The sequence below is a fragment of the Schistocerca piceifrons genome, chromosome 4 (genome assembly GCF_021461385.2).
Source record: "Schistocerca piceifrons isolate TAMUIC-IGC-003096 chromosome 4, iqSchPice1.1, whole genome shotgun sequence".
NCBI classification, from domain to species: domain Eukaryota; kingdom Metazoa; phylum Arthropoda; class Insecta; order Orthoptera; family Acrididae; genus Schistocerca; species Schistocerca piceifrons.
This window is the reverse complement of record NC_060141.1, coordinates 586,278,947-586,306,323: the sequence shown is the minus strand read 5'-3', so window position 1 is coordinate 586,306,323 and position 27,377 is coordinate 586,278,947. Positions and strand designations below refer to the sequence as shown.

Here is a 27,377-nt window from a genome sequence, read left to right as displayed (position 1 = left end):
AGAATGCTTGTACTCCTATAGTGTATCTCCTGGTTTTGGAGAACTTTTAAGAACTGCATTGAGACAGGCAGCAATCTTCTTTGGAAGATGGTTGCCATAGAAACCCCTTAGCTTACATATTGTAAAAGGCTCTGGAAATGTGGTAATGGCTCTATTTTGCAGTGGGCATACTTCTTGCCCACTGGTTGAGTATCCCAGAAACGGTATTTCTGTTACTCTTGTGACACATTTTGGTGGATTAATGAGCAAGCTGCGTAAATATCTGCCAAAGGTGGTCAAGATATCTGCCTCTTTGTGTGACATGACAATAATATTGTCCATGTATATGTAGTAAAATGGTATCTCATGTGTTACCTCATCCATCAATTACTGCATTACTAAATCCAAATAGCATTTTGGTAAACTCAAATACACCATGGGGTGTAGCTTTTTCTCTGTTGAATAGTTGAGTGTCATCTTGACAGCCAGATTTTCACTAACTTCATCCATATTCATTTTAAACTAACAACTGCACTATCTGTGCCAATGGACTGATTCAAGGTTTCAATGTGTCTTTTTTTCCTTTTTCATATTTTTTAATCTTTGAGCTAGTCCATAACGCATGCTTGGATAGTGTATTGATACTATGCTGCCTGGTCTGGCACACAAATTTTAATTTGTTGAAAAAATAATTTTTATGGTGACTCTGAGTCAGCAAACCTATTTCTGAATATGTAACTTGAACCAGTTTTTATTGATCCATGGAGTGCATATGATCACATTCTAATTTGAGCTTATATGACAATTGGAAATAGGCTGCTGTAGCATTATAAAAAGGAGGAAAGGAGATAAGGGTTTAACATCTCTTCAAGAACGAGGTCATTAGAGATGGAAAACTAGCTAGGCCAGGACAAGGATGGAGCACCCATTCCAAAAGAATCAATACAACATTTTAATTAGGAGACTGAGGACAATACAGAAAACCTAAATCTGGATGGTCAGTTAGAGATCTGAGCTTTAAGAGTGAATCCAGTGTCTTGCTGCTGCCCCACTATTGCTTTGCAGTAACATTTTGCACATAGTTTGTTTGTTACAGTATAAAACTGTTTACAAGAATGGGACAGTTATTCTTTTAATAAATCGAAATAAGTATCTTTATTACTGCTCATTTTATCTTTTTATGTCAATTCCTAGTGTATTGGCAATAGCTGGTATCTGAGCCAGTAAATCTTCTGGGGACATGTTGAAATCACTTTCAATCCATATTTCTTTCAGCTGTTTCATTACCAGCCCAGTAATCTTTCCTCCTGAAAAAGAATGCAAGATATTAACTTGTGAAATTGCATGTAGCTCATATTAGAAGCAAAATAGTGCCGTAAAATGGGAGGCAATAATACAACCACTATCTAACAGAAGTAACTAGAAAATAGTAGTAATTCATTACAAGCAAAGAAGTGTTAAAAAGTACTTCTTGTAGGCAATCACTAATGAAAATGAAGCCATTTCTTTATCACTCACTCAAGCCAGCAACATTTAGAATCAAATTATATTTCACACAAAGGAACGAGGAGACCATGTAGGGCCTACTTTTGCACATGCAATGATTTAATGAGACCATGCTGAAAATATTAGAGTCTACTAAATTACTTTTAACATCTGTTACTTTTTTCTCTTTTATAAATGTGTTTAGCCTACATTGTCTTTTTATAAACACTTGGTGGGGCAATTACTACACAGCATTCACAATAAACGTTATCTAAGAAGGGGCACCTAATAGGTACTCTGCCAATCTTTAACAGTTTCAATCACTTTTCTACATTAGATGAACTTTTTCCCTGATGCCACATCTGAAAATTTAATAATGAACAGTAACAATGTAGTATAAGAAGATCAGCACCAGACAAATTTTGAAAATGGATTTCAAATGTTTACTTTTCTTTTCCTTCTGATGTCTTCTGTTTGTGATTTTATACAGGATCACATTTCTCTGGGATAACTTGAGAGATACTTTGCTGGATTTATAAATTAAAAGGACAAAGTTTTAGAAGCTCCACAGTATTAATTTATTTTGTTACAGCAAAACGGTATTACACAAACCACTCAATCTACAAAATATCCTAGTCCATCCTTACTCCTTAGCCCTTGCTGGATGGGCCCTACCTTGGTGGTAGCCCAACGTGCAATATGTATCCAAAACATCCACCCATAATATCCTACTAGAGTCCTGACATAGGACTATATTGCCCTGTCAAAGACAGGGCCAACTGTGAAGGTGGTACATCAGCTCTGCCATAATTTTTGTGCACCTTTTCTTGCTAGCAATACCACCAAGCAGCTGTCCATCCAAATGAATGGTCACCACTAAAACTGTGGCCAAGAGCAGTGGCAAACGTGCTGCTGAGCACAACACGATCAATTCCAATGGGCACTTCACAACATGTGTCACCTGGACCCTCCCACCTACATCAGCTTCTCTGAATTGTGTAAAGGGTGTATACGCGGACAAGGAAAAAAAATTCCCAGATTTTTCCCGGATCTCCCGGGTAAAAATACATTTTTGCCATGTTAAGTGGCAGCATACCTTCCTTCGGAACTGTAAAACGTATCCTTTGATAGGATATGGTTTTATACAGCAGCGTAGAATTTCCTGGCACTTTAGAAAACGATACTCAGGACGAAAAAACACGTTTTGGAAAGATCTTTGATGTGCAGCAACATGTACGCTGCATATTTTCGTATTACGAAAGTATAAATTCCAATTCCACCAACAGGAAAAGTTAACGGTTTAAATTAATATACATAGTGTTGCTACGTGAAAAGCAAAGCTTTCGCATATAATATTTGTCTCTAAGATTAATAAGCTACAAGAGAAGCTAAGCTTTCACATATAACGTTGATCTGTTTAGTGCACGTTACACTTTAAGATACATCACAGAAACATGCCAGCAAAATTTAATACCGACATAAATCTCGGATCTGGGCTCAAAATTCTTCTAAATGGCTCGTCATCAAAGAGCTGATTTTTAAGAGACCAAACACTGATGATTTAAGAAATTCATCGTACATTCGCGCACATAGTTCATCTTGCATAAAAGGAAATTGATTTTGAAAATAACGCTTTCCGAACAACAATTCGCAATATTTTCCTGTGACTTGTTAGAAATAGATTCATTTCAGCAGTTGCCAGAGAGCACCAGATAAAAGGCATCACTGCGCTTGCACAGCTACAGTGACGTACGAAGCTCGTATGTTCGTACGTGTAAAACATTAAAAGATCTTACATTATGTCATAAAAGAAACAAGACATTAGAGGATAATCCAAGAGCGTCGGAATTTCATGAACCATACTAAAATGCATAGTTCGCCTTACAGTGCACATTCGTATGTACAGATTCCCAATGACGTAGGCCTCAACCAGATATGAAGCTTTTCAGTGTGATTTTCGGGACGTAAATTTCCTTGGAGTGCCAGTACTGTATTATCTCATGCTTGGTTCTTTATTATGGCGTAATGCCATACGTGCTAGAAGTTGAAAACGTGCACCTGAAATGCAGCAAACAGTTGAAACTAGCCAATAGTGTGGAATAAATTGACTGCCTCAGCAGAAAAGCTTAATAAAAGCCAAATTTATTTATCAAACCGACAAAAATAACTTCACTGTTCTGCAAGGTGATTAATGCTTGACTGTCAGAATGGTGGAAATAAAATAAAATCTGAAACTAGTAACGTATTTTAGCCTTCTGTAATTATGTGAATGTATTTTAATTCACTTGATAGCTCCCAGCCACAGAAATTCGCAAAAATAAGTTCATTTTGTAGCTCACATTTTCTGAAGAGTCCGATACATAAAAGATACATCTTCGAGTAAATGTAAGACACGTTATTTGGTCTTAAGTGTTCAGTGCTGTGCAGTGCCACGCATCTTCAAACAACATTGTTATACCACAAGTCACTGTATTTCGCTCCGTGGAACTCAAAGGTCGTATATATTTTGTAATGGATGCCATCAAACTATTTCAGGACAATTGAAATTAAAATGTCCTGTAGTGCCTCTCCTGCTCCCAGTCGGCCGGTTTGACATCCTGCCCTCTTTTCTTTTTTTCTTTCCTTTTTTTTTTGGTAAAAAAAAAGCCCTCACAATTAAGACTGGATGCGATAATTTGTAACCAGGAGAACAAGAGCTCTTCAGAAAAACTGGACTCTTTATTGCCTATTAGCTAATAACTTGCTCTTCTGTGTGACATAAAATTAAATATAGGACAACTAAACCCAGTAAAGACAAGGGACAGGCAAGACAGTACACATTTCTTCAATCCTTAGGTCCTAGGAATTTCTCTCTCTTCAATCCTTAGGTCCTAGGAATTTCTCTCTCTAATCTTGCTACAGCTTTACATGGCGTGCTTTCCTTTCTGCAAAAGGACTATTACCTTATCGTCAAACGTTTTGCTACATGAAAAATAGAAATGTCGTCGTCTAATACTGAAAAAGCTGCTAATACAAATAGTACCCAAGACTGGTGTGGTTTCTCGATCTGATTACGTCTATTTGGTCACTGTGTGCTGGAGAAAACAAAATAGGCCTTTCTAATATTGCAGCAATTGTAACACACTCCAAATAAGCGAGACTGTTTTGGCAATAGTGATCATTTATAATACGCCAAAATATAATTCATGAAGTACCAACACGAAATACCTATTTGGCCTACTATAAGCAAAAAGCTTTACGTTAGGAAATAAGTTTCACATTTCATTCATACGCTCCAGTTTCTCCTGCATGAGACCAAAAAGTAGTAGAACGAAATTTTTGTATAAATTTGGAATCGTCATATTCTTCCATAATTTGTGTGATGTCCCCATTTCTTCTCCTTCCTTGTTCTAACAAACAGTCTTGTTATCACTGCAGTGCGGGATTAGCCGAGCGGTCTAGGGCGCTGCAGTCATGGACTGTGCAGCTGGTCCCGGTGAAGGTTCGAATCCTCCCTCGGGCATGGGTGTGTGTGTTTGTCCTTAGGATAATTTAGATTAAGTAGTGTGTAAGCTTAGGGACTGATGACCTTAGCAGTTAAGTCCCATAATATTTCACACACATTTGAACATTTCTTGTCATCACTAATTCTGTAACTATTCCTACCACTGTCAAAACTCATTCTCCGGTTAACTTCACTAGCCCTGCCACAATCACCGGTTTAGTTATCCAGCGATTATTCTCCGGTTAGGCGTTATTACGTGTTCGTACAATGCATTTTCCGCACTACTCTCAGAATGGAACTTAAGCGGCTGCTAGCCGGGGACTACAACTGGCCCTGTCTAGTGTAGCGATCTGGCCAAAAAATTTCTGTCAAAATTTCACTTTCTTGGATACACCGAAAAGATAATACAGGATTGAAGCGATTTCACAGATCTACAATAACTTTATTATTTGAGATATTTTCACAATGCTTTGCACAGACATACAAAAACTCAAAAAGTTTTTTTAGGCATTCACAAATGTTCGATATGTGCCCCTTTAGTGATTCGGCAGACATCAAGCCTATAATCAAGTTCCTCCCACACTCGGCGCAGCATGTCCCCATCAATGAGTTCGAAAGCATCGTTGATGCGAGCTCACAGTTCTGGCACGTTTCTTGGTAGAGGAGGTTTAAACACTGAATCTTTCACATAACCCCACAGAAAGAAATCACATGGGGTTAAGTCGGGAAAGCGTGGAGGCCATGACATAAATTGCTGATCATGATCTCCACCATGACCTATCCATCGGTTTTCCAATCTCCTGTTTAAGAAATGCCGAACATCATTATGGAAGTGCGGTGGAGCACCATCCTGTTGAAAGATGAAGTCGGCGCTGTCGGTCTCCAGTTGTGGCATGAGCCAATTTTCCAGCATGTCCAGATATACGTGTCCTGTAATGTTTTTTTCGCAGAAGAAAAAGGGGCCGTAAACTTTAAACCGTGAGATTGCACAAAACACGTTAACTTTTGCTGAATTGTGAATTTGCTACACGAATGCGTGAGGATTCTCTACCGCCCAGATTCGCACATTGGGTCTGTTCACTTCACCATTAAGAAAAAATGTTGCTTCATCACTGAAAACAAGTTTCGCACTGAACGCATCCTCTTCCATGAGCTGTTGCAACAGCGCCGAAAATTCAAAGCGTTTGACTTTGTCATCGGGTGTCAGGGCTTGTAGCAATTGTAAACGGTAAGGCTTCTGCTTTAGCCTTTTCCGTAAGATTTTCCAAACCGTCGGCTGTGGTATGTTTAGCTCCCTGCTTGCTTTATTCATCGACTTCCGCGGGCTACGTGTGAAACTTGCCCGCACACGTTCAACCGTTTCTTCACTCACTGCAGGCCGACCCGTTGATTTCCCCTTACAGAGGCATCCAAAAGCTTTAAACTGCGCATACCATCGCCGAATGGAGTTAGCAGTTGGTGGATCTTTGTTAAACTTCGTCCTGAAGTGTCGTTGCACTGTTATGACTGACTGATGTGAGTGCATTTCAAGCATGACATACGCTTTCTCGGCTCCTGTTGCCATTTTGTCTCACTGCACTCTCGAGTGCTCTGTCGGCAGAAACCTGAAGTGCGGCTTCAGCCAAACAAAACTTTATGAGTTTTTCTACGTATCTGTAGTGTGTCGTGACCATATGTCAATGAATGGAGCTACAGTGAATTTATAAAATCGCTTCAATCATTTGTAATAGCCCTGTACATAATCTTTCTTACCTGTTAGTCATTTATTTCCACTCTGATAGTCTGAATCTATGGATTTCGCTACTAATTATAACAATGCTGAACATTCGCAAACTGAATCAACCACATAAACAAGCAGCAGTTGGCATTCACCGGTTCAGCCTTATTCCGCTAGGCTCGTATAGCAACATCCCGTTTTGTCTGCAGGAAAGTCTATTTCTAGATTTGACGAGGATTCCCCTGGCAGAGACATCATGTACACTATGCACGCATTCAAAAATCAAGTTATAATTCGTTCAGAAATCAACTTAGAATGTGTTCAAAACCCAGCAGGGGTGTGTTTCAAAATTGTATGAATAATCGATAGACTGACGTGCGATGGATGCTAGGTGCTTTGTGAAACAAGGTTTTTTTTTTCCTGAATAATATGAATTTGCCCCTCCCCCCGAAATTGCCGCCCGGTTCAGATACCACGGTTTGCCCCCACTCCCCACTAGATCAGGGCCTGCTGCACACATGTGAATCTGGCAGCTTGGGCGGGCCAGTAAAACTTTTCCTGGTTCCCCATGTGGCTGGTTGCCGCTACTGCTGCTTACACAGCCAACAGCCACATTTCTGCAGCCAGAAGTGGGAGAAGGTACTACTCATACGCGAATCAACTGCGCGTGTGCATGAGCCCACTCGTGACTGATTAAATGAGTCTAATGTAAACAGTTTTGACGCCACGCTCATCGAAGACAATTTGTTGTAATGAAGCATTGCATAGTCTTCCGAAAGCCTTTGACACATGTTGCTGTTGACAGAGGCTTGCACGAGCACTGTGTTATTTTATATGGCGCACTTCCTTTGCAATTTAAGTTTTATTTTCATTTTTTCCCCTCGTTTTAATGCTGCAGTATTATTCTGCAGTAGCGGGATACAGTACCATCCTTTGTTAGAGCAGCGGTTCTCACCATTCAAAATTACAAAAATTTAACTGAAAACTAAAACAACGAAAAATTCCCAGAATTCTAAAAAATTCCTAGGTTTTTTTGGTTTTCCCCCGGATGAAAAAATTCTCGGGTTTTTCCCGGATCCCCCGGTTGTATACACCCTGATGTAGATGGGAGTTGTCCTTGCAATATATCATTTGATCCTGTAATCCTCCTGGCCTCAATCTCTGCTATTCCATGCTCCATGTTCACCTCCATCCTTGTCCCATGGACCCTCACTTCACTCATCCTGCACTCCCACCCTACATTCCACAATCTCCTTCTTCCTATGTTTTACCCCCCCCCCCCCCCCCCTCACATAAACTCCCATGTCATTATGTGCTGTGCGTAAGTCCCCTTGCCTACAGAGGCTGCTCTTCTGTTCAGTGCAACTGTTGCGTCTCCTTCCTAACTGGCAGCCACCGTTCTCTAAGCTTCCCTCCAGCTCCCATCAGTTTTCTCTCCTGTGCCACTCTGTCTGACAGTCTCTCATCCCAGCCAAGCAGCAGAACCATCACAGTGTAGTCAGCCAAGACAATTTAGTCATACAGATGCGTCTGTACTCTATAGCTCAGACAAGCTAACAACATTTTCCATCTTGTTTAGGTACTTGTTGACAGCTCAGTGTCTTAACTATGTGATGCATTCTTACCTTTTAATTATTTATGAAAAAACTGTCCTTCAAGGACATAAAGGAAATTTGTAAACAATAAGTTCACTTTGTCATTGCACTGTGTTTGAGGACCCGCTGGAAAATGATCCACAGAAACACAATAATCATAAAATAAAATAATTATTTACAAACCTGGAACACCTTTCTCCCTTAACATGTTGCCATTTAATGGAAATCTTGGGAGTTCCCAACTGTCAAATTCAGCCAGTAGCTGATGGTCACCTCTATATTTGAGAACTTCTCTTGCATAATCTCTGCAGTCAGGAGCTTTATATTTTGAGTTAATGACCAATGCCTGATACGGCCTGGAAGAATATGATTAGAAAATGTATTATTTCAGTTATAAAGGGCACAAACAATACATCATTGCAATGTCTGCCTATGCTCCAAAATCATATGATTACATATGTCTTACTACACCTCAAACTCAATCTTTATTTACACTTAGTTTTCATAGATAACTTTCTGACTGAATCATTATAGATCACTGCCTCTTAGATCTAAAGGATATGAAGATAAAATATCTCTCTTCAAGGCCAAGAATGTGGGATAACTGCAAATACAAGCTGTCTGAATGCTCTAGAGTTTCTGTGGTTTTGTAGTTAACAATGACATTCCATAATATTACTCTAAAAATGTTAAAAGCATTAACTTGCTACTTGTATTTAATGTTAGCACTTAACATGCAATACTTCCACTAAAAACTGAATTGCATTTTCAGGAGTCAAGCTTGTGGCTCATTTGCTTCAAAATGGATTTACTCTCACGCCAAAATTGATTCAATTACTCTAAAAATGTTAAAAGCATTAACTTGCTACTTGTATTTAATGTTAGCACTTAACATGCAATACTTCTACTAAAAACTGAATTGCATTTTCAGGAGTCACACTTGTGGCTCATTTGCTTCCAAATGGATTTACTCTCACGCCAAAATTGATTCAATATGCAACACGTGTCACTGTATGTGAAATATGCAAAGATACCTTAATTTTTATAATATCAGGTGATTGGATAGCTTTGAGAGATGAAATATAAAGGCAGCAGAGGATCAAATAGGCAAAAAGACAAAGACGAGTAAAAGTACATGTATTTTTATGTATGTGTACTGGCATTATTGAAATTTTATTTCCTTATGGTAAGAATTAATGGACATTAATATTATCTCCCAATTTTATACTTTCTCACATGAGTTTTCCTTTTGATAATGACATTGAATTTAATAGACAAAATCAGAAAAGATAAAAATGCAGCAAGTGAAGCAGACAAAATGAACACAGATACCTAAAAAATAAGACTGACACGAAGTTCACAATGGCAAAGTGGGAATGGCTAGAGGAGAAATGCACAGCTGTAGAAGCATGCATGACTGTGGCAAAGATAGATCTACCCACAGAAAAGTTAAAGAATTTTGTGGATAAAAGAGAAGCAGCTATATGAATAGCATGAGCTCAAATGGCAAGCAAGGAAGAGAACGATGAACAGTGGAGGGACTTAACATCTGAGGTCATCAGTCCCCTAGAACTTAGAACCACTTAAACCTAACCAACCTAAGGACATCACATACATCCATGCCCGATGCAGGATTCAAACCTGCGACCGTAGCGGTCACATGGTTCCAGACTGAAGGGGGGTGGAGGCAGTGGAAGTAAGATCTTGGTATATTATCTCAATGTATGGACAATTTATGACAGCACGGGTACTTGATTCATGACAAAAAAATGTAATTTCTTTTCAAAATATATTGTGGAATACTATTGCTATTTGCTACTTGTAAGCATTTCATCCATTTTGTCACCTACATTCCAACATACTTTCAGAAAATACATGAAGAGGAAGTGAATGTCAGGTGGGTTATGTTTCCAGACAACGTTTAAATGATCCTGACTTCAAGTTTTCTGTTTTCCTCCCTTTTGCCTCCTCACAGGCTTTCAGTGCTATCAAATTTTTGCATTTGTGAAATATTTCAAGCACAGTTCTTTGTTAGACTGCAGATCCTTCCACAATTATCTGGGCGAGCAGGTCAAACACAGTGGCACACCATCTTTTTTAGGACTATTACTAATAACATATGTTAGCAAACAAATGAATGTTTTCCTTAATATATCAACACCTGCAAAGACACTAATGATTTGTCACAATAATAAATAAGAAACAGGACGTATAAAAATGTCACTTGAAGGAGTATAAGTCGCATTAATGAATTTTTATTCATGTATATATTACTATACGTAGGCTGGAAATTAAATAGTGGCAACACTGCTGTGGGGAAACTATGCAATGGAATCTACTATTGTCGCTGATAGAACACGTTGCTGACATACCTAACTTACCTCTGAGCAAATGGACTTGCCCATCCCATGTCACCGGCATGCACACAATCGAGGGAAACACAGTCACTTGTGAGCACACGGTCTAACGTAACGGTGTCACTATGTTTTCAAAACAGGAACAATAGAGTTGGATCAAGATTGAATGTGCCAGAGGTCGTACAGCATGACAGCGTCATCAAGGTCTTCAAGATGCGTGCAGGGAATCGGCATTGCTGTACAGAACAGTGGCACATTGGGTAAAAGCCTTCAACAAATGTTGGCAAACTGTGGCAGATATGATTGGGGCAGGTTGTCCTAGCATCTCTGAAGAAGGAGTGCATGATGTTGCCGCATTAGTGGACTGCGATCAATGCCATACGATTCGTGAGCTCGCCCACAAAATCAGATTAGCACATACGACTGTGCTTTGCATCCTGAAGGAACGTGGGCATGCGAAAAATTGCACCACGATGGGTTCCACATGACTTAACGGAAATGCAGAACTGGATGCGCTATGAAGCTGTTTACACTCACTTGGAGTGCTATGAGTGTGAAGGAGAGGCTTTCTTACACCGTATCGTAACACTGGATGAGACATGGGCCACATCGTATGAGCCATAACTGAAACGCCAATTCAAAGAATGGCGTCATTATGGGTAACTACATAAGTCAAAATTGCATCAGAGCCCCAGTATGGTGAAAGTTATGGGGATTCTCATGTACGACCGTGATGGTGTTATCCTAATGCATTACACTCCACGGCAGACTGTCAATGCACAGTATTACTGTTCGTTTTCAGAGCATCACCTGCAACCAGCTTTGCGAAAGAACCGGCAACAGTTTCTGAACAACCCACCTATCATTTTGCATGACAATGCGCGGGCGCATACAGTGCAAGCTGTGGCTGCTCTGTTTGGTCAATGGGTCTGGGAAGTACTTTACCATCCACCACACTCCCCGGACTTAAGTCTTTGTGACTTTGATTTGATTCTGAAGATGAAGGAACCACTTCATGGCATTCGCTTCAGAACAGTTCCAGAGATTCGAGAGGCAGTAGACCGTTCCATTCGCACCACCAACAGAACAGGCCCTGTTAACAGTATACTACACTTTCCACATTGCTGGCAACGGGTTCTACACAACGCTGGTGACTACTCTGAAGGACAGTAACAGGTGCAAACATGTAACTGTTTTGTATCAGTTGTGAATAAATAGCTGCCACTATTAAAGTTCCAACCCTCATATCTTTAACATTATTTAATTAACAATATAAAAAAATCAGGAAAAATATTCTCACCTCAATGGATTTACTGATATTTTGTCTTCTCGATTTTCTACAATGAATAGACCCAAATCACGGTCATATGCTGACAGTTTCACACGTCCGTGGAAATTCATAACCTAAAAGAAATTCAAAAGCTTTCTACATATTTGCAATGCTGGTCAGAAGTAAGTAAACAAAAAAAGGACACTCTTTCACATTATACAATTAGTGTACTCACGCAGCTTATGTCTTAAGAAAGAAAATGTTTCTGTACTTCATTTAGCCAACAAGAATCTTCAATTTTTTAAAATTAGAATGTTAATTTTAAAATTTAACATTCTATGGCTGGTAGATATAAGTGATACATACAAATATTTGGAAAAAAAAAGCATTAATGTTAACTCAAATGTTGTGTCAGTAACAAAGTAATCAAAGATGCAGCGTAAGCTCAGTGTGGAAAGTAAGTGGCAGAAAGTTGGGTGGATAAGTATCAGAATACATATAGAAAGCTCAGACATCCACTATATCTAATAGTCTGCACTCTTTTCCTTCCATTTTTGACATCATTTAATTCCATTTTTAAATTACATACTCAAAACAAACAGGTCCTTACCTGTTCTTGGCTTCTAAGCAGTGATGTTAGTAAAGTCATTGCTTTAAACCCCTCACTTCCACGTCTCTTCCATACTGCTTGAAGTTCTTCAATGTTTGGATCACTGGGTAAACCTGGTAAGAACAAGATGAAATACAAATCTGTAATAGAAGTTTATCTATTCTGATTTCACAAAATAAAGCTATGTATCAAGGTAATGGTAAAATTATAAATATTAAGTTGTTTACTGACTGAAAATTAATTCTTCAGTATAAAAATACAAAATTAAAGTGATACTCTGTTTACCTTGTGGATAAGAGTAACTATTAGTCATCTTTTGTAACTGAATGTTTATTGTAACTGTTCAATGAACTATAAATATTTTGTTTTGCGACGTATAGTGTTCCATGGCAGCACTTTTAGATTGTATGGAACAGGGGACCTAGAAACAATGCAGAGGCTTCGTCTCCACCGCAGCCCTCAGTAGTACACAACACAACAACAGGCTACAGTAGTCCACTCACCCCACCGCCGCCCCACGCTGAAACCAGGGTTATTGTGCGGTGTGGCCCCCAGTGGATCCCCCCTGGGAACATCTCACACCAGACGAGTGTAACCCCAATGTTTGCATGGTAGAGTAATTATGGCGTACAGGTACGTGGAGAAAGTTTTTGTGCAGCCATCGCCGACCTAGTGTAACTAAGGCAGAATAAGGAGAACCAGCCCGCATTCGCCAAGGCAGATGGGAAATCACCTTAAAAACCATCCACAGACTGGCTGGCACACTGGACCTAAACACTAATCTGCCAGGCGGATTCATGCTGAGGACTGGCACACCTTCCTGCCCGGAAAGTAGTGTGTTAGATTGCACGGCTAACCCACTTTTAGATTACCTTTAATATTTACATTATTTACAAATACAGTATTGTGGATTTAGTACTTAACTTTTATTTCTCCTTAGCATCATGTAAAGTAAGTGCTAAATCATTATCCTGCAGTTGCAAATATGACGGTGACCTAAAATTGCAAACATGAAAAACACCAAATCTCAAACCAAAAAATTATAGTAAACACTTCCTAATATTCTTCAAAATTATATCTATTTGGTTATGCACCAGCTTTCAGCTTCTTGGTTCTTAGGTCATTGTGTTATGATAGTTGAATAGCTGTCACCTGATGATAGCCTAAGACGCCGAAACTTGTGACCAAATAAATATAAATTTGCTGAGTTTTGGGTAGTGTTTCCTATTTATATTACTCTTATGCTCTGTCGAGCATTGACAGAAAATTAGATTAGTAATAAAATATTTTTAAGTGAAACATGTTTGGCTAAAAACATTAATATAAATTCAGTGACAAAAGACTAGTAATAGTTATTTGGATCTACGAGATAAACAGCATTGACGTAGCAGCTGAGGAAGCATGGCTGTAAATATTAACAATATTAATAGTAAAGGGAAAGTAAATGAGAAACAATGATAAAATCGTTTGAGAGAATAACTCCCTAAACAATATACAGACAGATTTAAGAGGTGCTATGAGGGATCATGCCGGGTGGAGTACGAGGGGTGAATGGACAATGGGTGGGAGTGAGAGGCAGAAAGCTGACAGAACATTTGTGGCACCAGTGAGCTCATCCTGGCACAGGCAAGGAGAGTTGTGCGAGGCACACAATGAAGTAGAGGAGTGAACTAGGGGTGGAGAGGTGGAACAGAGGAAATGGGAGACTGTGAAGGAAGAGTGTGAGAGTATAGAACAAGTTAGAGTATTGAATGTGCAAAGTGAGGTAGTGCAGATGGTGGTGGATGTAGGAGAGTTGCTGTAACAGTTAGGAGAATTACAGGTTTCAACATTGTTGAAAAACCAATATTTGTGCCATCAGCTGTACAACTGTATATTTCTTCTCAACCAGTTTCAGTTACAACAACCATCTTCACAGGAGAAAAACAGTGTACATCAATGGATCAAAATTACATTATTGTTAAATATGGAACAACCAGACTGTGGAACATACATAACTGTCATAAGAGTCAGTTTGAACATAATCTATATAAACATGCTGTACATTAGCACATAATGCTGATGATGATGATTTGGTTTGTGGGGCACTCAACTGCATGGCCATCAGTGCCCCTACAAAGTCCCAATTTTTACACAGCCCAATTTTTCACGCAATCCAATCAAGCCACTGTCACAAATGATGATGGTGACGACACAAACACCAGTCCCCAGGCAGAGAAAATCCCCAATCCGGCCGGGAATCGAACCCAGGAACCGATGATCCAGAGGCAGCAACACTAGTCACTAGACCATGAGCTGCGGACTACATTAGCACAGTTAACATTAATGCATAAAAGTTGTGTCACCAAAGATTCAGTGTAAGCTCAGAGTGAAAAGTAAGTGGCAGAGCATTGGGTGTATACATTAATGTAATTGTGCTAATGTACGGCACATTTATAACCATTATGTTCAGAGAGACTCTTATCATCAGCTGTGTATGTTCTGCAGTCTGGCTGTGTTGTATCTGTCGAAAGTGTACTATATTTAGCCGCTTATAAGAAGGTTCTTTTTCCAAATTTGTCATTAAAAAAAATTGGGGTCATTTTATATTTGCAAACTAAACTACTGCTGCTGGGATAAACATTTTCAGTGTTTAATAGATTAATATAGGGGCCGTCTTACATTTACAGATGAAGCTTTGGCTACTGAGGTATTATACAAATTTATTTTGAAGAGTTCCAATGGGTATAGCTTAGCAAACAACACTTTCTATCAAACAGGCTCAAGATTTTTCTGATACACATAATAAGCACTTGATACAGAATTGATCTTGCTCAATCAATCATGTGACATTTGACATGTGGCACTAGTGCAACAGATGTATATGTGAGAAACTATGAATTAGGACCTACAACAACTTTGTGAAACACAGGAGGACATAGCATTAAATTCAATCAACTCACAAACTTTTGTTGTATTTGAATAGGTTTGCAAAACAGAAGTTCACATACATGTACTGATACTCTATACATACACTTATGCTGCTTTTTAAGTAGAGGTAGCATTCATAGGTGAAAATCTTGTCCTTCAAAACCATTACATGATTCTTACCCAAGTCAGTATAATATTTGTTTATGAGAAACTAATGATTTATGAAGTGAGTTACAAATGAAAATTTGTTAGCTATTCACATATTAGAATACTTGGGGAAAATATTACCAGCCTTAGAATGTGATGGTGACACTCAGATGAAATGAGAAAGAAAATTAACCCACAATGACATATCTAACAAACAAAACATATCACATTAAACAACCAGCAACTGTTTTTGCAAGAATAAATTATAGCGGAAAGACCCGTTGTGGAGATAGTACCAACACACAGCACTGGATCACGGGACGAGAGAAAGTTCAAGACTTGGAGTGAATCATAATTGAGATTTTTTATTTATGTATTAGTTGCTGTTGTTACATATGACCTGTACTCTGGAAAATACGGCTGTCTGTCTTTCACTATTGCTCAAGCACAGCTCTACAGAAGGCTTGGAGTGTGAACAGTGACACGAGCTTGGCTGAGAACTATAATGAGTGTGGGGAGGTGAGTGCCAAGCACGCAGTAAATTTCATCTTGCTTCCAACCATGGCAATTTATACTGCGTACTTTGGCTTTTTATGACCATCTACCACATTTAAACTGCAGTTTGTCTAAATGAATTTGTATTCCGAATCAAAATGACTTTAAAATTGGCCAAATACTCAGCAATAGTGTACATTTCTGCATGAGATGCTAAAAATCAAGCCAGGGGCCAGCGGCGCACTTTCGTGTTTCATGCAGCAATGTTGTCGATGCTCAAAATTAGGTGTGACACAAACAATAAGGGGGTGACACAGCCAATAAGAGAGTGGTGGGCAGATGATATGTTTCCGTAGCAAAAGACATTAGAACATCCTATGTCAGTACAGAAGTGAAATCCACTCCGTGTTTTTCTTTTTAAAATAAAAGAAGAAGAGGAAAAAGAAAATAAACTTGCAATGTATTTGGAAGAAAGGGGCAAATATTTGAAACAAGGAAGATATAAGTTTCACAGCTGCCTTGTTAGGATGATGACAACGGTGATTAAAAACAATGGTACCACAGACAACACGCTAAACAAAAGGGGCAATGAAGATAAAAATTAATGCAAACAATTTCTGTTTGTTTATTTTATTTCTCCTTTTATTATCAAAATTTAGGTAACCATTACATGGCGCAAGTTTAGAATACATGTAATGGTAACTTTTTATGCAGAAATCTTATGTCAATAAAAGTTTGTAATTTTGATTAGTCAGAATATTTCAAAAATAATTTTTTCTCAAGGAGCCTCTAAAAAAAGGGGGGAGGGTCTTATATTCAGGGTCATCCTATAGTTGGGTAAATATGGCTTTTTTGATTCATTGATGTACATTGTTTTTCTCCTGTGCATGTGGTTGTTATAACTGAAACCAGTAGAGCATAAATATACAGCTGTACAGCAGATGATACAGGTATGTTCTTTCTTTCTTTGTTTTTTTTCAAAATACTTATCAACCATCAACAGTCACTTACAAAAAGCTTTATTTGAAGGATGTGTTGGAAGGACGTTTCTGTTTCTCATCTATGCAGCTCTGAGAAGCTAATTTAGGGGATGGGTCAGAGGGGAGGGGAGGGGAGGGGAAGGAGGATCCAGCAGGGACATGGGAGGGATTCTGAAGCAGCTACTGAAGTTGAGCATATTGTGCTCAGCAGTGCATCCTATCAAAGGATGGTTAAAATGAAATTAAAATAATTTTGTGATCGACGTTTCAGTGGGTCAAGTGGTATGGGCCAAATACCAGCTTTAGCGTGGTAGCTGTGTTGCCATTTGACACAGTCTGCTAGGGTGCAGAAAGGTCTGGAGGGGGAAGCATAGTCAAACACACAGCTGTTGTGGCCACCACCATTGCCCTCCTCACCACTGATGACACGGGGACACTAGTTGGTAACATCGTGTGCGTGTGTGTGTGTGTGTGTGTGTGTGTGTGCGCGCGCGCATGCTTGTAGCATATTGTGTAAGAGCTGGAAGCTCCGCCTCCCGTTACTGGTATAAGTTATTTAATCTTAGCTGAAGCTTAACAGTGAGCATGCATTCCGTCAACAGCTGCTTGGTGGTCGAATCTATTTAAATACCGTGCAAAAGATACAGTGGAACTGGTGTATGACATTACTGCTTTCCATGTGACTCTGCCTGTGGTAGGAAAGGTTATGCCTCTGACCTCTTCACAAACTGTACCACCTGCATCTGTCACCTTAATGTGAGCTGCTCTGAGTCACAAAGATAGAAATTGCACTCACAAAACATCCTTTGATCCTGTAATCCTCCTGCCCTCAATCTCTGGTAGCTTGGATCCCACATAAACCCACACTCCCCACTTCACCCAAACTACATTCACATCCTACTCCTCCACAGTACAACTCATCTTCTGTCGTACGTGCGTTCCCCTACCTAACCACTACTCCATTTCATTCTGAGGCACATACAACTTCATCAGCCCATGCCAGAGCATGTTCATATGTGCCACACTGCTATCCCATGAGCTTGTTGCCCTTCCTTCCCAGCCATCAGCTGCCCATGCCTTTTAATTCTCCCACATGCTTTCTCCCTCCACAAAATGCACGTGACACAACCACTCACTCCAGTAAAGGTACAGTGTTGGTACAATGTAGTTGTCTGGGAAAATTTAGCTAGCTGTGGTGTGTGTGTGTGTGTGTGTGTGTGTGTGTGTGTGTGTGTGTGTGTGTGTGTTTTCTATACTAGTCAGCTGGGCTCAGCAGTGTTTCCATTTTGGCTTACATGCATTGCATTGTTGCATTCGCCACTTCCCTTATTTATATTACACAGAATTCTTATTAATGAGGTATTTTCTTCTTAATGACATAATTAGTAATGAAGTAGTTGCTTACATTTTATAAGAATGGAGAGAGGAATCCACTGTGGCCTTTTCAAAGTAACAACTACACTATTCACTTAGTATGACTTGGAGGAAAAAAGAAAAAAACATAATGGAACAAGTACTGAAACAAACTGATAATCAGTTCAATAGACTAAAATGAAGAAATGCAACAAATTGCCTATAGCTGACTGATGCATGTGGAATATGAACATCCAACATACAATACTAACACTCTACCTACAAAATTTCTTTCTAGGGCGTGGTGGCTCTTTGCTTCACACCGAACTTAGCAGTTCTGTATGTTCCTTAGTTGTTGCGGCCTGGCCATCTGCTAGGGCAGCGAGTTTTTTACTTTGTGTGTTTACTCCTGCCCCCGAACTGTTGATTCTGCTGTGCAATTGAATACCCGCCTAATACGGTTACTGGCTACTGGTACAGAACAATAGCTCAGTTTCTAGTGAAGCTTCCGCTGACCTGTCCTTGCTCTCAGTCTCTCTCTTCTCCATGTAGCATCCAAATTGACTTCAGCCCTGTGGCCTCACCATGAGGATATGCCACATGGTGATGCTCTTCATACCGGTACACTATTGTAAAGTTTTAAGACTCACTCGCACTATTTCTATGCCTGCTATGCAGCCCAGTGTGTAAATTGCTGTTGTGGGCTGCAAGCTATTACAATCGGTAATTGTTGGTGCCTATATGAGTACTATGCGAGTTCCAAACTCAACCCGTCACTGCCAGCACACTTTTGTGTTAAGGCAGGCTTGTTGTTCCAGTCTCGCCCACAGAGATGATTAATTCTGTGCCTCATGTCGATAAAAATTGGTATTGTGCTGGTGGATACTCTGGGATAGAGTAGTGACTTTGTTCAGTGTCCGATATTCTTACCACACAATGCTTTTATACAGTACCATCACATCAGCAAGTGACTTTCTCTGATATTACTTAATTTTGAGATCATTTCATGATTTCTCTGCAGTAGTTTAGTTGTTTAACAAATGCATTGTTTTCTTAACCACGTGTGGACACTGATCTTTGTGCAGTATCTATCATGCCTTATTTTGCAATGTTGTAACTAATTTAGCAAGTTAGGTAGGGAAACATTCCTATGCTAGTGTAAGTATGCACACTCACATGCATAACCACACTGACATCTATATGCACCCACTTGTGACTGATTACTCTGTGCTGTGCTATAGTGTTTTTCACTGTGTCAGATATTAATCAACAAAAGGTGACTGGAAACCTTTCTCATTTTTCCTTATAGTTTTGATCCTACATTTTTCATTATTGTAATAATGATCAGTTTAGGACTATAATCTACTGACTAATTTTGTAGCTTCTATGGCATTTTAAATAAACACAGACAGTTGAATTTCACATGGAAAGAGGTTTCAGTTCAATCAACTGCCTGCCACTTTATTAGCACTAAACAACATTGCCTAGTTCTGCTGCAACTTAAGCAAAATTGTGGGGAAACATAATGGACAGAAAGTGACTGTTTTTCAAAATCATCTTGTTTCAGCATTCCAAAATAGGCCACAGTGATATAGTCTCACACAAAAAAGAAGGAAGGAAGATTATTGTTTTATGTCCCATTAACACAGAGGTCATTACAGATGGAGCACAAGCTCAGGTTAAGGAAGAATGGGAAAGAAAATCAGCTGTGCCCTTTCAAAGAAAACAATCTAGCATTTGCCTTAAGCAATTTAGAGAAACCACAGAAAACCTATATCTGGATTGCTGAACGGGGATTGGAAGCATCATCATCCTGAATGTAAGTCCAGAATAGTCTCATACTGTCACCTACCAAAAACATGTACTGGTACCACTAAATAGTGACATATAATGAATAGTTTAAATATCAATCAAGAGCATAAAAAACAACGTTATCATCAATGATTGGTGACAGCGACACAAAACACAACATATTTACACACTAGCTTTCAAAGCCAAACATTCTTTGTCAAAGTAACTTACAGACTGATTAAAAATTGGTGAAATACTTGCAAGACAGGACAGGTAACATGTATACCTCAAACATATCATGGGAAAATATCTCTGAAATAGAGAGTTCTTCATACAGTTTAAATGCCAAACACTGCATCATATTTTTCTCTCAATCCCCATGATTCTATACAACTTACATTCCACAATGTCTGCACAGTACACGTAAAAATATTTCTTCCTTCGTGTTATCTTTCAGTTAATTAATAATTCTTTTCACTGAGTAGAGGGTCATAATGAAGTAAACAAAGTGAGCAAGTTTTATAGCACATTAGTCATTCTTGGACAACAGACTTCAACATATCTCACCCTTCCATGCTACACTATGGGTTAATGAAAATGGAACACAAAAAATGAATTGAAAAATTTAAAGCCTTGTGATGTCTCATTTTTTTAAAAAAAAAACTGAACACAACCATTTTATTATTCATATGTGGTTAACATTATTAAGGCAGTACCAGCATATTATAAGGGTAATTGTTGCAGAGCTTCACAGACAGTGCTGTGAGCAGTGTGGCATATTACACTGGATTTATATTTTGTGGTGAAGTTAAGAAACTCCCACTACCTACTTTTTCATTTCAGTCTCTCTTTAGTTCTCAACGAAGAAAGATTTGACTGTAAAAGGCAGTGATTCTGTGATTATTTATGTGCCTTTATCTCAAGTGCATCATTCTTTTATCTGGAAATATGACTACAGAAATTCATCTAATTTGATTTTGTTTTTAAAAAGAAGGGTGTCCATCCACCTGCTGCACCAAGGCAAGTACTTACCAATATATGGTCCAATACCAAGACTTAAGATTTTCAGCATTAAATCGCCTCCATAGTTCCCTTCAAGTATTTTGTGAAGTTCACTCCAAATCCTCTCTCCTGAAATGCGCGCTAAGCCTTCAGCATTAATTCTAATTGCTTCAAGTGTCTTTTCTTCATGTTTATCTGGATGTTCTGCAATTCGGCCGTAAAATCTGAAAAACAACCATTCACTGCACTCAAATTCATCAACTACCAACTGCTGTGATTTACAATAAACTTCACACATTTCAGTATCTCATAAGTCAGGCACAAATCTATGCTGTCTCATGTACAGCCAATAATCATTTCTGACTTTCATTCTGGAGGGGATAACAATAGTGTGAGTGCAAAAGTTATTATAAGAGGCAGTCAAATGAAAATAAGACAGTTGGAGGAAAAAGTAAGTAAACTATTTATTACTTCAAAACTTTGGAATAACTTTTAATACATTTATCCCACTGTGAGACGTAAAGGTCAATGCCTCCATGGAAAAATGTTTGCACTTGCCTACAGAACGATGACTGCACCCAACCCAAGCATGCACATCCAAAGCATGTATACGGCCATGAGTGTCTTTCCTCAGGGCTCCAAAAATATGGAAATTGCATGTGGATGAATCCAGTATTCCCTTTAGGGTAAATAACATACATACAGTAGAGGGTCCTAAGCTATTTCAAACTATTTGCCAATGGTTTAAAATAAATATTTCAGACAATATGAGAAGCGACTGAGCAACGGGTGTGAGGCATTGTCTTACGTTTCGTAACAAACCACTGGTTGTCACATGGACATTGGCAGCACTATCTAAAAATACAATACAGTCATTGGTGATGTGGTGACAGTGGAGTTTAGCATTGTTTACAGTTCATGATTGATTTTTGAAGATGGAGCATTACATGTTACAGGAACCTGTAGACATAGTTTTAATGTATGGGACTGCAGAATGTAATTCCTGGGAAGCTGAACAAATACACAGAGAAAACTTTTGCAAAAGCTACCATCTTTATTGGATGAAATTTATCACAACACTTAGAAACTTATGAGAAAAATGAGAAAATGTGAAGAGATAGTGTTAGATCATGTGAGAGAAGATTCATCAATAAGTACTCTTCACTTTGCCTGTGAAATACACAGTTATGAACAAGTTGTCCAAGCAATGGGGCCACATGATTTTTAATCCAAAGTTCATATTTGTCAATGGATTCTCTTCTAATGCACCCATTGAGACAGGCACACATCACTTTGAATACCTGCTTTGAGCTTTAATCGTTATGATAAGGTGTATGTTATTTACGTCAATAAACATTAAATACTTGTTTCCAAAGTTAGTTTTTTATCTCATGTTACTCAGTTTAAGATCACCTACATTTATGTACAATTTAGATCTAAAGGCTTCACATATGCTGTAGATTTTCTCCCCGCACAGTTGTGTTAGCACTACTGTCGGCTGTTTCATCACCACGGAAAATGGGGCGTGTCCTCCAAAAAATCCAGTTCTGTCCTAAAATGCAACTAGTTAACGTGAAATGTAAGAAAACTACAAGTTTTGGTTTATTCTATTCACTGATGCTACAAAACATACAGCCATGTGTGCATAATAATGTTGAAGTTTACTCTTGCATTGTAGTTCGGAGTGTGGTAATACAACATATTCAAGAAATCCATTTGTGTCATAAATTTAGATGAGTGAATTAAGTCCATAATTACTTGAATGTGCACTTCGTTCTCGGTCTTCCACTTTTATTGCTCCCTCTTAGTTCTTGTACATGTATCCCTATAGTTTACCCCTATTTTTCTCAAAGATTTTGAACATCTTGTACCACTTTACATTGTCAAACGCTTTTTCTATGCTGAAAAATGCTATGGATGTGTCTTCGGTTTTCTTCGGGCTTGCTTCTACCAGCAACCACAATGTCATGACTACTACTCTGGTACCTTTACCTTTCCTAAAGCCAAACTGATTGTCATCTAACAGATCCACAATTTTCTTTTTCAATATTCTGTGTATTATTCTTCTCAGCAACTTGGATGCATGAGCTGTTAAGCTGATTGTTTAATAATTCTTGCACTTGTTGGCTCTTGTAATCTTGGCAATGGTGTGCATGACATTTTTTGGAGTCTGATGGTACATCTCCAGTCTCATACATTTCACATGCCAACGTGAATAATCATTTTGATGCCATATCCCCCAATGATTTTGGAAACATTATCTGTCTGTATGCCTTATTTGATTTTAAGTCTTTCAAAGCTCTTCTAAATTCTGATTCTAATAGTGGATCTCCTATCTCTCCCCTATCAATTCCTGTTTCTTCTCCCATCAGATCAGCAGATAGTCCTTTCCCTCACAGAGGCCCTCAATGTACTCTTTCCACCTAGCTGCTCTTTCCGCTGCATATAACAGTGGAATTCCCATTGCACTGAAGGCTGTTTTGACTTTTCTGTATGCTGAGACACTCTTTCCAACAATCATTTCTTTTTTGATTTCTTCACATTTGTCATGTAGCCATTTCATCTTAGCTTCCCTGCACTTCCTATTTATATCATTCCTAAGTGACTTTTATTTCTGTATTCCTGAATTTTCGGAACATTTTTGTACTTCCTTCTTTTGTTGATCAACTTAAGTATTTCTTTTGTCACCCTTGACTTCCTCAGTTATATACCTTGTACCTATGTTTTTCTCTGCAACTTCGGTGATTGCCCTTTTCAGAGATGTCCATTATTTTTCAACTGAACTGCCTACTGACTATTCATTATTGTTGTATCAATAGCCTCACAGAATTTCCTGAATAGTTCCGCATCCCGCTTCTTTGTCCATAGATCCTTCCCGACTAATCTCCTAAGTTCCAGCCTACTCTTCACCATTACTAAATTGTGATCTGAGTCTATATTTGCTCCTGGGTACACCTTACAATCCAACATCTACTTTTGAAGTATCTGCCTAAGCATGCCGTACTCTAACTGAAATCTTCCAGTATCTCCCAGCCTTTTCCAAGTATAGCTCCTCCTCTTGTGATTCTTGAACAGTGTATTCGCTATCACTATCTGAAACATATTGCAGACCTCAATTAGTCTTTCTCTTCTCTCATTCCTACTACCAAGCCCATATTCTCCTGTAACCCTTTCTTCTCTTCCTTCCCCTACAACTGCATTCTAATCCCCCCCATGATTATTAGATTTTCATCTCCCTTTACATACTATACTGAGCATTCAGTGTCTTCATATACTTTCTCTCTTCATCTTCTGCTTGCGACGTCGATATGTATATCTGAACTATTGTTGTCAGTGCTGGTCTGCTGTTGATTTTAACGTGAACAACTCCTGATGCTCACTACATCTAGAGTGAGCTTTAGCATTTCCCTTTTCACATTTTCTAGCTTTCCTACCATGTTCAAATTTCTGATATTCCATGCCCCGACATACAGAATGTTAGCCTTTCATTGGACATTTAATCGTTTTCTCATGGTCACCTCCTTCTTGGCAGCCCCTTCCCAGACATCTGAATGGGGGACTAATCCAGAATCTTTCACCAATGGAGAGATCACTATGACATTTCTTTCAATTATAGGCCACATGTCACATGGATAGACATGATGTGTCTTTAATGCTCTGATCTCCATTGTCTTCTGCTTCCTCAAGCTGTTGATCATTGCTGATTCTTCCACCTTTTAGGGGCACTTTCCCCGCCCCAATGAAAAGAGAGTGCTCTGAACGTCTGTGTGCCCCTCCACTCTCTTTGACAAGGCTCTTGACAGATCAGGGTAACTTCTTACGCTGGAAGCCTTCAGCCACCATTGCTGATGATTTTTATTCATAGTTTTGATTCCTAATTAAAGACGCTACCCCAAGATTATGGGTGTCCCCTCCCACCTCAGAGTACCAATACCCGTCAACAACCATCCTATCCCGGTAAATGCCCTTGGAACCACTCATAGCACCCCCCCCCCCCCCACCCTGCCTTGTTGACCTTTTCCATCTGCCTCATCTCCACAACTCCCTCCCAACACCTCACAAAACCAAAAACATAAACAAACCAAAAATACTTTTGTCACTTATCGATCAAAAACCTCAATTCTACAGAAGTTTCAGTCCTATCCAAGAATCTCACCTTCAGCCCCTCAGCCCCACACCCCAGTTCAAACATGCTGGGCTCATCAGAGAGCTACTCACCTTCTCCTTACCCTTACAGTGGAAACACTTCTTTGCTACCAGCCCCCCCCCCCCCCCCAAACAACGCCAACCTAATCCCATGATAAACTTTGCTTCTCCCCATTTCATACCACCATCCAACCATGACCTTCTCCCTCTTATATCTAAAGAACTCTTGGTTACCTTCCAGGAATCCCTTATCTTCACCTTAGAAAATCCAGGACGGAATAATGACAATATTATGAAACAGACTGATTGCTCCTCATCACATAGATGACACGTCGAGTTGCAGACAGGCACAACAAAAAGACTGCTGAACATGTGAGCTTTCGGTCAGTGCGCCTTCTTCTAAAGAAGACAGCACATGCATGTTCACGCAAACCCAATTCACACACACACATGACCACTGTCTCTGACCACTTCTCACCTCATTGGCAGTGCAGCCTCAGTGGCCAGTGATAGTGGTCATGTGTGTGCGAGCGCGCGTGTGGTGTGTGTGTGTGTGTGTATGTGTGTGTGTGTGCGTGTGTGTTGTCTTCTTTAGAAGATGGCCTTTTGGCCAAAAGCTCACGTGTTTAGCAATCTTTTTGTTGTGCCTGTCCGCAACTCAACATCTCCCCTAATGGTTAGTAGTGATTTATCCTTTACTTCCCTTCCCAAGAACACAAAGCTCTCAATGGAAAAAAGAACAACCATCCCCACCATCCCCAATCTCATGACAGGTCCTGATTTAATGATTCCTTCTGCAGACAAAGGCTCCACCACTGTTCTCAGGCATCTGCCAACTGTCAGATTACTCCTCCTACAAGCCCTGCCACAGTGATTCCACCCCATAAGTACAGCATTATCTCCAATCCCTAATCCAATCCTTAAGCCCATCGCAAAATTTTTCTCCTGATTTCATCTTTCTCCTCACTCTTGGCACGCCACACACCCGATCCCAAAGTCCATCAACTCAACAATCCTGGACACTCCATTACAGTTGGTTACTGTGTTCCCACTGAGAGAATCTTCTCTCTTGTTGACTACTATCTCCATAGCCTAGCATCTCACATTAAAGATATGAGCCATTTCTTCACCGACTCTTGACTAACCCCGCCTCATCATTAACTCGATCCCTATTCGTCACTGTTTGAGCCACTTCCTTAACACCCCCTATGCCCATGACCCTGCTGCTATCGTGTACTACCGCTCCCAAAATCCTTCTGATTTCAAAGCCACTACATCATTCCTTATATGTCCAACCCAACTACATCCTCACACATACCCACTTTTACTCTGAGGGAAAGGAGTGAAAAAAAATCCATGGCCCTGCCACAGTTGCCCACATGGTTCCTTCCTATGCCAATCTGTTAATGGGCCACCTGGAGCCTCCTTACACAATGAACCCTCAGTCCGGTTTAGGTTCACTGATAATATCCTCATGATCTTGATCCAGACCAAGACACACTATCCCCATTCCGCCACAGCTTCAACATTTTCTCTTCCATTTGCTTCACCTAGTCCTCCTCAGTCCAATATGCAGCTTCCTGGATGGTGACTCCATCTCTCTAAAGGGTACATGCATCCCTTTGTCCTTATTAAGCTTACTAACTGTTAACGGGACCTGCGTTTTGATAGCTCTCCCACTGACTGCATATCTGCAGTGACAAGAATTCCCTTGCCCAGCATGCTGTAGGTCTCAAAAGGATTTCACAGACGGGTCCCATCCTCCAGACATAGTATGCTAACAGATTTCCTGCACCATATCCTCACACTCACACAACCCGAACTCACACAACATCAAGTACCAACAGCAAAGATGTGTCCCCCACCCTTATTACCCAATACCATTCCGGACTGGAGCAACTGAATCATGTCCTTTGTCAGGGCTTTGACTATGTATCACAGTGCTCAGAAACGAATACCCTAACCACAATCCTCCCCAACCCTCCAAAAATAGTATTCTTCTCCACACCCAATATACACAACATTCTGCTCTATCCCTGCATTTCCAATCCGTTGC

At 39.6% G+C, this 27,377-nt stretch overlaps 1 protein-coding gene across 1 annotated transcript in view; it reads right to left on the bottom strand.

Annotated features, from left to right (window-relative positions):
- Positions 1–1,106: 1,106 nt before the first annotated feature.
- Positions 1,107–27,377, bottom strand: part of LOC124794987 (CCA tRNA nucleotidyltransferase 1, mitochondrial) — a 57,082-nt gene continuing 30,811 nt past the window's right edge. The window contains exons 6-10 of the mRNA XM_047258732.1: positions 21,206–21,399; positions 12,498–12,610; positions 11,918–12,021; positions 8,444–8,616; positions 1,107–1,286 (exon numbers count right to left, since the gene is read on the bottom strand). Coding sequence (XP_047114688.1) covers positions 1,150–1,286; positions 8,444–8,616; positions 11,918–12,021; positions 12,498–12,610; positions 21,206–21,399 — 721 coding nt within the window. The 3' untranslated portion in view covers positions 1,107–1,149. The remainder of the gene's footprint in view (positions 1,287–8,443; positions 8,617–11,917; positions 12,022–12,497; positions 12,611–21,205; positions 21,400–27,377) is intronic.